The following is a 14,581-nucleotide window of genomic DNA, read 5'->3' as shown; positions in this document are numbered from 1 at the left end:
ATTTATACCAAAAATAATCATAAAATAAAAAAGGATTTTCTCTTCGGCACAATTATGAAGCCATAAGTGATTTAGCGGTGACAAAAATGAGACAAGACGTGAGACAATTATCGAAACAAATTATGGAACAAACAGAATTTGTTAAATATCTCCTGCCTGTGGAGTCAACATCTTTTTTTTCTTTTTTCCACCCATGAGCATTTGGAAGAATGTTGTGTATGCTCATACCAGAGCTTTTCAAATTTTTGTGAAATAAACAATCAAAGAACTGCAACTTTCATTTTCCATCGTGAAATTTTGTACTGCCCAGATAATATTTTTGAGTTCTAGCGATGGTTGTGCTGTTTGCATAGAGGTGCAGCACTTTATGCTGTTTAAAATGAGCCCATGGTGAATAAAAATAAGCAAAAAAAAACACCCAGAAACTGTTTGCGGGTACAGAAAGTTTATAAAAAATACATATATTATAGAATAAGTTCAAGTTAATTGAAGTATTTATATACTTTCTTGCTGCAATTTCAGGTCAGTGTGGTGAATGCCAGCAACCTTATAGCTTAGCTTAGCTTAGCTTAACTTAGCTTAGCTTAGCACAATGACTGAAAACAGGGAAACTGCTAGCCTGCCATTTTTCACAACGCCCGTAGCCTTCTATAGCATATGACATATCAATTTAAACAGTTTTTTTTCAGTTGACATGTTGATTACTGTGTTTTTAGGATGCTATAATGTGAGCATCACTAGCTGTTTCCCGCTCTCTGTCTGTCTCTAAGCCGAGCTAACCAGCCGCTAGTCGTAGCTTCCTTTTACTGTACGTGATAAAAGCAGCGTTTATGTCTTTGTGTAAATCTTGGTGAGAAAGCGGGCTTTCTAAAGTGTCAAAATATTCCTTTAAGGCCACATTCACTGGAGTGTACAGCTGTTTTTGTTTTTCAAGCTTTACTTTGTCATGTTAGCCCCGTTACGACAAGGAATATTTTTCTTTTATGCCGTCTTCTCCCTTTTGCTCGCATCTGCTGAAGTGTATTTTAAGATGCAGTCAAAAAAAAAGGGGGGTCATAGCTTCCCCTTTATAGCAAACTCCACGTTCTGGTGCGCTGCTTTTCAGTGTTGTTTACAGCTATTATTATGTCAGCCTTAAAGCAACAGTTTGAGCAACACGACCTTCATTCCAGGTTGAGGAAAAAAGAAAAAAAAGTCTGTTCTCAGCGTTACAGCCAGCTCTCATCGCCGCTGCATCCAACCCGATCACTGGTGGGATGATTTCATAGCCATAAAATCCCTCCCCGGGAAGCCACAGAGTCAAACACATACATCGGTACAGTATGTGCATCCATCAGCAAATCAAAACTCTGCAACAGAATCCTCTCTCACGCTCAGCCGGGCCAAACGGGGAGGCCTGACCGCCTTGTCAGGAGAGTCCAGGCATCATAAGAAATGATAGATGCTAAAAGCAATAAAGCTTTGGTTACACTGAAGAGGGGGGGGTGGGGGATATAGTTTGGGTCAGAGTTTCCATTATAATAAACTACATTCAGGGCGAATTTCCCGTCATAGTGGAAGACTCCTTCTCCGGCTCAAAAACAACACCAGACCCTCAGGCCACGGCGCGCAGGGAGAGAAAATAGTGTGTATGTGTGCAAGGAGCGTTTTAACCTTGAACTAGTATCTGCGAGGCTTGTCCAGGACACGGCTCTAATAAAAGCAGTATGGAAATTCAGAGCTAATCTACTAATCACAGGAAAGCTAATGCAGTTTGGCTGGAGGTGAACGCGGAGCTGTTATTTAGGCGCTGACAGGGGCTGCGGCTGATACTGAGGGGAAATAGTTTAGATCCGCATCAGGCTGAATCACAGGCCAGGTCACCTTGTCCATGTTAAGTGGCAGAGGAGCAGTGTTTCACGGTGACGGCCGGCCTCGGGCGACACGGCTCTGTCGGCAAATGTTTCACCTGAGTACAGTTTATGACGAGATGGTTGATCGTTAGGAGGGAAATCTTTAAAAACTAAAACAAAAAAAAATGGATCTTAGTGACACTAGAAGGAAGGTTGGGTCAGTCATGTTCAACAGCGCCACCATGTGGTCAGTTATAAGGCGCTGATCTGGAAAATGCTTTAAGTAACCTGTAGCCATTTTTTTTTCAAAATCAGATTTCATAATTTGGATAGGAGTTAAAATTAAAACTGATCTGAAACTTGCAACTCCCTCATACATTTACATCTATTCATGCTGCTTAAAATCACAACTTTGTTTTGAAGGGCTTCTTCATCGGTACACCTTGTTAGAAAATGTGCAAGAAACAGGAAACACATAGCAGGGTACGTCATGATGTTTTTTGTTGAATTTCTACTCAACGCAGGCTTCTTTTTCACTGCAATATAAAGTCCTGCACATCTATGGAAACAGCACAACCACGGCCAGAAGAAGAAAGACCTCAAATTATTGTTTATTTTGGAGGAAGAGAGTTATAATGACATAAATCACAGAAAAAAAAGTTTAATTTCTTTGATTATTTCTTTCCCAATAAGGGGAGAAAAAACCTACATTTTCAGTTTGTTTCTCACTTTGTCTCGACTCGTATCTGCTCTGTGCAAACACTGCCTGCAGTTCAGCCCAGTGAAACCAAAAAGCCTCCGTGAATGTGAGTCACTGAGGGCTTCACGGTGGAGTCAAGGAGTCCAGAGTTTGTTGTTTTTCTGAAGAATCTGGTTTGTATGAAAGCATCACATTTGGCAAATTTCTGACTAAGTCATTTTGAAGAAATATCACAACTTTAAGCTTAGATTTGGTGAAACCGACAGTCACACATGATGCGTTCAAGGACAGCTGGACAGTTGAAATCATGACAGTTCTGCTGGTGAGTTAGTTTTCGGTGCAGCGAGTACAACTTCGTACTCCTTGGACCCGCTGTGCTATCATACCTCCAGGTTTATCCTGTGATCAGTGGCTGCCTTGACCTCTCTGTCTAGTCAATTGGACGAATCCATAGACGCCCTCGGGGTCTGAGTGCGATTGTGATGACCGTGCAGAAGTGCTGCCCCCGCGAGACAATATAATGACTTGTTTCCCTTCCCAGTGCAGGTCTTTAAATGGACAGCGTGTCAGGGCTGCTGGTGACCATGTGACGTCTGCAGCTCCTCTCGCCGTGAAATCTTAAACGCTCTCTAAAGTGTCCGGAGTCATGCCAGACATGTGACTTCCATGATTCCTCTGAAAGGAATGCGATCTTGTGATTGTCATAGGTTCTTATGTGCCCTAATGGACTAATAGCCATACGTTGCACGGCCCCTAACGAACCAACAAACGAATGAATGGACAAAAGGATCAGCAACAGGAAGATTAATGAGTCGGGGAGAGAAATGGCATTTTATTGAGTTATCACGCTAAATTTCACAAACGTGTGTGTCTGCAGGTGCTTAATGAGGCGGTGGGAGCCATGATGTACCACACCATCACCCTGACCAGAGAGGACCTGGAAAAGTTTAAAGCTCTACGCATCATCATCCGCATCGGCAGCGGCTACGACAACATCGACATCAAGGCGGCCGGAGAGCTTGGTACGAACTCTCAGAGCAAAATACCCAGAATGCATCGTGGTTTTATCGCAGAGAAGTCATGTCAGGATTTCCATTGTGCTCGTTTCTATGCATGAGGGTGTTTTTTTTTTTATCTCATGTGTTTTGTGTTGCTTTGAAATGTACCTCATCCCATGTCGTATCGATCTCCCTATAGGGAGCGCCGTCTGCTTATTTTTCTGTTTGATCGTTTGTCTGTTAACGACATGCAATACCTCCGGCGCCAGTAATCACATTTAAGTGAATCTTGAGGGGATGAATCATCACATCGCCGCATTATAGCGTTCGGAAAAATTGCACTGATTGTCCAAAAGACACGACGCAGTTAGGCGTCAAAATAAGATACAGTTGATAGAGATTTTCCCCTGAAGGAGGGGAACGGCTTCAGACGGCGTCCTTGTTTTTACTGTATGGATTTTCAGAGTTGCATCAGAGGCTGAATTAAACAGTCAGATGATTTGTAGACATCCCACCGCGAGCCAGAATGTTCAGAAGGACGGAGAGCGAAAGAGGCGCAGGAGGAGAAGAGTTCAGTTCTCCCTCTGAACCACCACCCAGGCTTATATCAGCAGGCTGGTGGCTCAAACAGCTCTTACAGTTGACAAAGCTGCCATTTCCCTGCCAATGCGAGATACTGTGTCTAACTGCCACCCACTCACCGAAGGCGCTCTGCCTTGCAACGCAGGAGTCAAAAGCTATCATGCCTGGAGAAGGCGGCGCTGATATGACGGCTGTTCTCGGGGAGAAGAAAAGGCCCCATTGATTGAGCAGGCTCTGGCTATTTTTTGCTGTCCAGAGACAACTGTGCTGCTACTCGGAGATACAGAGTGGGATGAGGACATTAGAGGAGAGCGAGGGCAGGCAGGAGTGCTTAAGTGTTAGAGCAAGGCAGAAAGAAAAAAAATAAAAAATGTGTGTTGTTGCAGGAGAGGCAAGGTAATACCATAAGTTCAGGGGTTTAAAGTGCCTGAAGGCAACAAAAATTGTGAACACTGTGCTGGATGAGATCTTGACAGCAAACTTGTTTTAATGCATCCTTACACGTCTTTCCGTGGATGATATTATGATAATGCGATGCTTTGTCTGGTTATGAAAACTCTAACTGGAAATCAGTTTGGAGCTTCATGTTTTTTAACTTCTTTTTTCCTCTGGAGGCTTTAATCATCAGTTTAACGATTAATATTGATTGATTTGAATGGATTTCACATGTGGAGGAGCTTCACAATGAATCACTTATTGGCCTAAATTTGCTCACATCTTAATTCTGTCTAAATCGATGATATGTGTTCGGGGACGTGGCCACAAGTTCAACGAGCTACCAGTCGGTATCTTTATTCAGTGGGATAAAAGGGCCACCTGTATGCTCACAACACCCTCCTAAGGATTATTTTGATATATATTCATCTTTCTTTCTCCAGGCATCGCTGTGTGCAACATTCCCTCGGCAGCTGTGGAGGAGACGGCGGACTCCACCCTGTGCCACATCCTTAACCTTTACCGGCGAAACACCTGGCTGTACCAGGCTCTCCGGGAGGGCACGCGGGTCCAGAGCGTGGAGCAGATCCGGGAGGTGGCGTCCGGCGCCGCCCGCATCCGTGGGGAAACCCTGGGCCTCATCGGTTTTGGTGAATACCACTTATCCCACTTTGCTTTTGCAGCTTTTAAAGCCTTCTTACGTTTCCTCTTACATTTATCGTGTTTTTTTATTTTATTCGCTGCCTTCCGCTGCCTTCCCTTCTGTGTTTTCATATCCTCTCACCGCTCGGCGTGCCTTCTGTTTTCCTGCTCTGATAAGGTTATTTTTCTCCCTGTGCCCGTCCCGCAGATTATCTCAAGGTTGTCTGTTTCGCCTCCCTCTGGGCTGACTTCCTTTCTCTGCCTCACTGTTCCCTCATCCCGCCGCTCTAATGCTCGCCATTATATCTCTATTATTCTCGCTTCTTCTGTTTTCGACTCTTCTTCTCTGTCGCTGTGGTCCCTCGACATCTTGCCCTGCCATAATCGGGCCTCATGGCAGGCTGGATTCTGCCTCTCTGTGCGTGTGTGTGTGTGTGTGTGTGTGTGTGTGTGTGTGTGTGTGTGTTACAATGCGTTTGCCTCCCTGCACCTGTTTTACTGCTGATTGTGTGCGCTTGTGCGTCATTCTGCCCTGTCTCAACATCACTGGGCTGACAGATGCTCTGTCTTCTCACAAGCCTTTCCAGAGTGCCACCTTATCTCTATGTCCACATACACTCCCCCCCTCCACACACACACACACACACACACACACGCACATCCATAAAAACACAACCTCCTCCTCCTCCTCCCTACAGGTCCCAGACAGCTGCCTGGACTTATTGTGCCCGAACAGCAGGTCCTGGCAGGGAAAATGTCTCCCCCGATCTCTCTCTTTTCTCACCCAATCCTCCCACCTCCCAGCCTCCTCTATTGGTCTTTCTGGCTCAAGCCATTTCCAAAACAATGTCCATTGTCAGTGGGAGGTTGGGGAGAGCTGAGGCCTCCTGGTGTTTGTTTGTCGGACTCATACAGCCAGCTGCACAACTCCGCTGGCTGCAAACACACAGAGTGAAAAAAATGAAAAACCTCTGGCTCCGGAGCCACAATAGACTCAGGAGCACTTCAAATATCAGCCATGCCAACCTTTTGATCCTCTCTTAGAAACAGTTTGGGCTCGCTGGTGAATTCATTTGCTATTTCTCATTTCAGATGTAATAGTAGTGGTCTAGTTATTACTCCCAGATGAGTAGAAATAAAGTATTCTTGTCGATCCTTTGCTTGATCTGGTCAAATTGATTTGGGATTTTGGGATTATGTTCATCTACGGAGAGCCGTCTAAGCCACCTATAATCAATATTTTTATATTAACAGCGGATCAAATGAAGATGCATACGCGAATGGAGTCGCTCGCAGTGACAAATCCACAAATAATTATCAGAGGCTCCGCGGTCGCCCTCAGCTCCGTGGAGTGATTGAGTTTAGTTCACTCTCACCAGCTTCATCAGTGTCACTTCCAGATGCAGCAAGCAGCTGTTTTTAGTGAAAAAAAAAAAAGCACTAAAGCTGTGATGAATAAACCCACTGACACCCAGACAGAGTTAGCCGCTGGTTGGTGAACATTTACCAGCTAAAGAGACACATAGCTCCCCTCAGCTCATGGACACCGAACACAATGACCAGAGACGCATATTTAACCCTCTGAGCTTCAGGCGGTTTCGTTTTATTGTCTCCAGACACATTTTTTACTCACCGTGGGCTCATTTTTCATTGCAATATAAAATCCTGAACCTTTATGGAAACCATGGCTGGAAGCAGAGAGAACTCACTGGTGCAGCACAACACAGCTTTAAAAAGTAGTGAAGCACGATATTAAAATGTCTGATACCGATATCCGATATTCAGATTTCTGATATCGCCGATAACCGATATGACCGATGTTGATATTCAATTTTTGTTCACACTGAAAAATGAGTAAGCACTGTGAGAAAACTATTCAAAAGAAGCCCAGAGTAGACCACAAAGTCTTCTTTATTACAAAGTTAAACATATTTAACGTTTAAGTCCACGACTATTTAAGTTAAAACATCTGTAAAATAGCAGCAATAGTAGAGACGAAGGCGCTGATGTTAGACAATCACATCGCTTAAATTTGTTCATCGGACCAATAGCGATATATCGCAAAAAACGCTAATATTGGCCGATACCGATAACGTCCCCGATATATCAACCGATACCGATATATTGGCCGATACCGATGTGGTCACCGATAGATCATTCATCCCTAATAAAGAGGGTAAAAAATACGTTTGAATTTCTTTTATTATTCATTTTTACAAAGATAGAAAAACCTGGAATCAACATCATTGTTGCCCACAAGTGTTACCAATACCGGAAGAAAGAATGGTGGCTCTAATCTAGTTTAATACTCGTCCCCTGTCTGCTCTGTGTCAACACTGCCCGCAGTTTAGCAGAAAAAGTCTCAAAACATGGTTTAGACTAAGCATCACAATTTAGAATTGGATGACAACACGGCAGCTTGCACCTGGGTCGCTAAAGGACTGTTGGGAAGTCAAAACTCCAACATTTCTTTCTGTTTTTAAAGTTTCTGGCTGCGATGAGTTGGGTGATTGCTCAAATTAAAATAATAATAATAATAATAATAATAATAATAATAACATGCCTTTTGAAAACTGCCAGCAAGATTTGAAGTTCAGAGGGAAGTAGTTTGAGTTTTCTCATTTAATAATTTAATTACTTTAGTTTTCATGTTGTGGTTAAGACTACAAAAAAAAAAAAACAGAAGAAGTACTAGATGGGACCAAACATCTTGACTCCCTACAATGTGCGTTATAGATCCAACAGAGAGGTTCAGGATGCCACAGTAGCTCTAACTGCTAAACTATTTATATGAAAGCATCTCTAGCACTCTCACTGTCAGGCAGGAATATCATTTGTGGACTTCAGCACTGAACAGCAGCAGAATTATTGGCTGGATCTCAGAGTTTCCTAACTTTTAGAAAAAGTAAATGGTCGGTTTTGACCCAAGCATGTATGTTAAGCATCACATCCTGAAGTTTACTCACGATGCCGTCGCCTCAACACCGAGCAGAGCTCCAGTGGTCCTGTTGTTGACGATTCTTCAACTTTTTCTAATCAGTTTTAGACTAAGAACATTGATTCCCGTTCTCCTGACGGTACGCTGATTGATGGGCCAGAATACAGAAACAGTGGATTTCTGGGGAGCTGCACTAGACAATAAACTGGCATCACACTGACACGGTGTACAAGGAAACCCGGCAGAACGTCTTTTGTCTCGGGAAACTCTCTAAGTTGCAGATCGGCAGGACCCCGGTGACAGCGTTTCATCGATCTTTCACTCGCTCGCTTTCTCTTTTTTTTTATCTGCCGGTATCAATCTCTCAAGGTCAAAATGCACTCGACAAGGTGGTTAGCGTCTGCAGCAAAGTAACTGGCACTGCACAGGAAACTCTGCAGGACCTCTACAGCGAGCGGTTACGTAATCAGAGAGCATCCTTTACATCGACGCTTTCAGTTCGCCGCCATCTGGTAGCCTCGTTCACACCCTCTGGCGTCTCCCTGCCGAACTCTGGGAGGGGAAGGTGGTTGTTTGCAGAATGTTTGAGCTAATTGGTTTTCCGTCGATGTGACCGACTAGTTTTACAGCCGTGTGTGTTTCATGTATGTTAAACGCATGCATACTTAACACACTGCAGCATCGTGAAGCGCCAGATGAGGGACAAAGAAAGCTGATTGATTGAAACCTTATTGATGTTTATACATGCTGAGATGAAACAAAATGGGAAGAGCATGAATACACTGAACATTTATTTTGTACATGTTTGCTCCTATGTTATGAATAGTAGTATTGAACATGAGGGAGTAGTTTTGCCTACATGTGAAATATTGTGACATATAACAATTCATGGGATATATTAATATCTTGAATATTAAATTCAACAGTTTGGCTCTAGTAGCAGACAGGCAACACACATAATGTGACTCTCTGCTGTATACATCAGTGGTGGTCAGGCTGGGATCGTTGCTCTCATTGGGGTGGCACAAAGTCTTATAAAACATTTTTTTAGCACATTGCTGGAAGCCAAATATTCAGTTTTTTGGGGCCACTCACTCTATGACTGCTTATGCAGGCGAGACAGTCATGCAGAAGTACGAGGTGTGTCGGAGAAATTCCAGGACTGGTGTCACAAAAGATAGATTTCAAACCCAAACTACGATCAACCAGCACGTCTACAGAGATCCTGCAGCGTTGTTTTGTTCAGAGAAGAAGCAGAGTTGTGGCAGGACCAGTGGAGGCTGCTTCACCATGACAACGCCCTGAGCATCCCACAGCTCCTGGCTGAGAAGAACATCTCCGTGCAACTTCCCTCCTCACCCCACCTGGCTCCGTGGGGTTGTTTCCTCTTCCCCAAGCTCAAGGGGGTCATCAAGGAGACCCGTTTAGAAGACGTGGACGACATCAAGATGGCTGTGACAATGGAGCTACAGAGGAACCGTGTTAGACTCCAGGGGGATTACTTGGAAGAGGAAAACTAGTAGTTTGGATTTGAAATCTATCTTCTGTGACACCAGTCCTGGAACTTTTCTGACACATCTCGTACATGAGGACTCAGGTATATATGTAGTATAATAAGCTTTTCTGATAATTCCCAATTAAAATGCACAAACTCACCGAGCTGAGACATCACACTACGTCCATCAAGCATTTTTTTGTTTCTTTATCTTCTATTTATTCTTATTTATTTAGGTTCTGGGTCAGTCTTGCTTTGTTCAGCAGCACTTGTTTCCTCCAGCTCTTCTAAATAGATCCCATCCCTGTAGTCTTTACGAGTCTTTACAAAAGCTTCATCCACAGCTTAACCTAAATTCTATATGCCTGTTATATCTGTTTAATACTGCAGTGGTAGCAATGGGCAGATGATGTTTACTGTCCTCTGGGAAACGGTGGTGTGTTTTATTCAATGCATCTTCCCTCAGTGACGGCGGTTCAGGACACCTGGAGTTGCCCCTCTTCTACATCAACACTGATCGGACTGTTTACGATTGTTTTCTGTTGATAAATGAGCATCACAAACAGACTGAAAATCCCCCTGAGTGGGAGGCAGACCCCTTGGTTTCCCTGTTAGTGGCATTGATTTGTGTGGGAAGGGGAAGAAGAAGAAGAGCGAAGTTGGGATTCTCCGGGAAAATCAACACAAAAAAAAAAACACTAATAGTTTTCCAGTAGAGATATTTTTAGACCCCCAAAACCAAAAAAAACAAAGGTTCATTGTAAACCGTTCTAGATCAAACCCCAACGACCTCAGAGGCAGAAAAGTTATTGCAAAAAAAAAAAAAAGCAGTGATCCCGATTTTTGGCAGCAGCTTCTTGGTAAATCAGATTGTTCTGCAAACCGCAAGACGACCTGGTGTGTTTGAGACTGACTGGAAAAACTCATTCCCCCGCTGCTGCTGCTGCTGCTGCTGCTATCGCTCTTCTTTCAACCTGCACTTTTAACCAGCCGCTGAATGCAACAAGTTCATTTCTGTGCTCTGTGTGATGTCAAAATGTGCTCTGGGAATAGAGCGAGTGACTGGTTGAGGAGAGGTGGATAAAAAAACACATCGCTGCTGACGGGCTGGTTTTTTTTTTTTTACTTCAGTCAAAATCAGGGATGAAAGTAATGTTTAGCCGCAATTAGAATCCATTGGTGTCATTAAAACAGCGGCTGCTTAAGTAGGCCTGTCTTTATCCTGCCATCTCTTATTGGCCGACGCTGAAAGAGGAAGCGAGGAGGGATGATTCTCCTCGGCTGTGGAGCCTGAGAGCAGGACATAATGCTCCATCACAAAGAGAGGACCTTGAGAGTGTAAAGGACCTTATCGATCCTTTTCACCAGCAACAACATCCAACTCTCCATTACTCTCCTGCTCTCAGCTGCAGCAGAACAGCAACCGGTATCTCCAGCCAGCAGAGTGGAGACTCACATCCTACACAACAAATGTCTGCGAGAGACGGAGGCTCGTACGCTTTCTGATTCAGCGTCTCACAGCCTCGGCTAGAGACAAGTCGCCTCGCATTGTCCTCCTCCTGAAATTACTTCTCCGTCACTTTTCACTCGTAAATTCTTTTTCCGTCTCTCGAACACATCCTTCACACTCGCCGCAGAGAAGAATACGGGCTGAGTGAAGACTCTGTGTTTTGAATGGCATTGACCCGCCGTGAATCATCGTTTGAGATCACAAAGCCTCGCGATTCAACCGACGTGAAGCACTATAGGATGCTCGTACCGCAGCAGCAGCAGCTCCTCGCTTTGCACACTCAGAACATTTTCTGTAGTTTATGAGCCACATGTTTGATGAATCAGCCGCAAACAAGAGTCCAACAAAGAAAATGCTTCCAAGCTTCTGGTCTTTTTTTTGTATGTGTGTGTTTTATGATAAAGGGAGTGAGTTGTTTTTTAATATGATATAATTTAAACTGAATGTTAGAGGATCGTGGTTTTTATTCTGATTAATTTGACGGACAGGAGGGATTCGTTTAAAATCACTTCGTTGGTTAGAGGTTGTATGTTTTAGATTAAGCCGCCAGTAAAGATTCAGCTTTTCTAGGAAATTAAACTTTTTTTTTTTATAATGTTAAAGTGCGCGTTTTACAGTCTCGTAAAGTTGTTTTTTAAAATTTCCTTTCATTGTGTTTTCAACAGAAATTGTTTAGAGCCACTAAAAGTCTAGTTGTGAATCTTGTACGATATTAAAACTGTTGTTTTTAGTTTGAATCACAAGAGGAGGATTCTTAAGGAGGCTCACGATCCTTTAACAACATCTATAGAACACTGAAGTGATTGGAACCAATTAAACTTTGAATTCTGCATTTATTTGTATTTAAAAGGGACAGAACACGTGATGGCTCTAAACGTGTTCGAGTTATTCAAGAGGCGACTTTCATCTGTGGTCCTTGAATTTCTTTTCTTCTTGTTGTGCAACTTTTTCTTTCCAAGTTCTATTTTCTGTTTGCGTTGTGTTCAGCTGCTCCAAACTTGGCAAGAAATCCAGTGACTTATATCAGAGTAATCTCACTTAAGTTGCAGACAACATGCTCCCTGCTCTGGATAGTAACATAAACATGCATATATGTTGTCCATATGTATGCTCCTGTGGTTTACTGTGAAATAACGCCGTCTTCGTGTCTGTGTGTCGTCAGGTCGTTCGGGCCAGGCGGTGGCGGTGCGGGCCAAGGTCTTCGGCTTCAACGTCATCTTCTACGACCCCTACCTGCAGGACGGCCTGGAGCGCTCGCTGGGCGTCCAGCGCGTCTACACCCTGCAGGACCTGCTCTACCAGAGCGACTGCGTCTCCCTGCACTGCAACCTGAACGAGCACAACCACCACCTCATCAACGACTTCACCATCAAACAGGTGCATTAGCAAACCCGCACACGTGCAGGCGCGTCATCCCGACAGAGCTGAACATCGCATTGAACAGCTGCGACCTGACCTCGGCTTAATGCAGTTGCTATCTAGCAGGTAGACAAGCAGAGCTGCTGGTGCATTATTACTCTGTCAGCCTGGAGGCTGGCCTAAAGAGCATTATAGTTGGTAGAAAGAGAGAGCGGGGAAAGGAAAATAAAAAAAATAAATAAAAGAGTCTGGAAACAGCAGCACCCTTCCTGCCTGCACATTCCCAGCTCTTTATCTTAAGCTCCACCAAAGCTGGACACAAATTCATCCCTTTGCTCTGTCAAATGCAATTAGCGCCAGCCCACGGCTACAGCAAATATATCGACTAGGCTGCACAGCGGGGGGCTGAGAGCGCTGAGAGGGGGAAAGTGCCGCTCTGAGTCAATAACTGCACTCGGAGGCGCCGCCTGGGGAGACACCTGCAGGGGAGCCGAGGAACTGCAGCAGTCTGAAGGAGCGTCTCCCCTTCTGTCAATATCGCCCCACGTTGCTCCTCGCTGTTTCCCTTTGTCTTGCCTCTCGTGTACCCTTCGTCTCCTTCTCGAAATTCGCGAGCTGCAGCTTTCGCGAGGAGATAAAGAGGAGTGGGTGTAGGGTAATAGCCTAACCCAGTTAACTCTGTGTCTTTTCCAAAAAAGCCGAAGATTCTCAGCTGCCTCTTAAGTGCTGCAGTGAAAGAACACTTTTCTCTCTTTTCCTCACCAAAAAAAAAAAAATAAAAAATGTTTTGGCAGTGGCTCTTAGCATCTAAAGTGGAAACGTGTGTGTGCATGTTTGTGTATTTTCTTGTGTGTCAAAACCACCAAGGCCTAATAAAAGACTGCCTGCCAGCGTAAAGGCTTTTCATGCCCCTGGATTTCAGCTTTTGTCAAGATTAAGGGATTACTTTCTTCTGAGCATATTCATTTGATTTTTTTTTTTTCCTCCTTCCTCCCTCTTACACTTTTTGTTGTGTCTTTTTTTTTTCTTCTCCTACCACAAGCAGCAAGGGGTGCTGCTGCTGCCGCCTCATCTTTCAGCTCATCCTTCATTTCATCTCTCGCTTTCGGATAAGGACTGCTCTCTATCCCCACATCTGACAGTGTTTTTCACAGGTGCTTTCTGTCTTCCTGGATCTTTCAGGTGTCAGGTGCAACAAAGATGTCACTTTGCCTCTACCTCGCATGTAATAGGTTTGGTTAAGACGCCCTCCCCTCAAATCCAGATTGATCTTCTGCTTTAGATCAAACAGATTAATTTGACTTCCAGCCCGACAGACGCACAAAACCGCGCTCACCTGACGTTCAGTCTGTAAACACCTGCCTGTGTGTGTGTCTGTTTTTCCCGTGTTGACTCGTTTGTGTGTTTTGTGCACCGCAGATGCGTCAGGGCGCGTTCCTGGTCAATACCGCACGGGGAGGCCTGGTGGATGAGAAAGCTCTGGCCCAGGCGCTCAAGGAGGGGAGGATACGTGGAGCTGCCTTGGACGTCCACGAGACTGAGCCCTTCACGTAGGTGCACTTATAAAAAAATAATAAATCCGCGTTAAAGTCAGACGGATGAACGCTGCACTTATGGAGACAGACAAGGAAATAGATGGGTGTGTAGGAAGGAGAAGAAGGCAAGAAATTACACAGACAAAGAGCCTTAAACAGCTGAAGAGGCAGACAGTCTGACAGGCAGGCAGAAACAATAGATAGCAGATAGATGATGAGTTAAAGACACCTCTCGTGCAAAGGTAATAGGATTCAGGAGGATGGAGAACTTTATTCCTGTCAGAGGAAATTAAATAGAGTTAAAAGTCCGAGCGGATGGTTGAGTGTGGAGAGAGGCGTCCTCTCTTTCTTTATCCAAACACGATGGCTGAACCACGTTAAGGAGCGAATGTCGTGTATTTGTTCCCCCAAAACCTCCCCACAGGTTCATGAGGTCAACTGTCTTTACTGAAATTGCACAAATGACAACATTAATCAAGGATTAGAAAGAATCACCGCATTTTCAGGTTTTGGATGCTCTGTGATGTGTCGTCCAGTCAGGAAACTTCACACTAA

The 14,581-nt window shown here is 44.3% G+C and overlaps 1 protein-coding gene across 1 annotated transcript in view; it reads left to right on the top strand.

Moving 5' to 3' along the window:
- The window catches only part of LOC103374040 (verprolin-like), a 50,914-nt gene extending 36,854 nt beyond the window's left edge, over positions 1-14,060 (top strand). Inside the window, exons 5-6 of the mRNA XM_008304059.1 lie at positions 12,295-12,509; positions 13,911-14,060. Coding sequence (XP_008302281.1) covers positions 12,295-12,509; positions 13,911-14,045 — 350 coding nt within the window. The 3' untranslated portion in view covers positions 14,046-14,060. The remainder of the gene's footprint in view (positions 1-12,294; positions 12,510-13,910) is intronic.
- Positions 14,061-14,581: the final 521 nt, after the last annotated feature.

This window comes from Stegastes partitus, unplaced genomic scaffold (assembly GCF_000690725.1).
Source record: "Stegastes partitus isolate 25-593 unplaced genomic scaffold, Stegastes_partitus-1.0.2 Scaffold2126, whole genome shotgun sequence".
NCBI classification, from domain to species: Eukaryota; Metazoa; Chordata; class Actinopteri; family Pomacentridae; genus Stegastes; species Stegastes partitus.
Note: the sequence above shows the minus strand (reverse complement) of the source record. Positions and strands in the feature narration are given on the sequence as shown.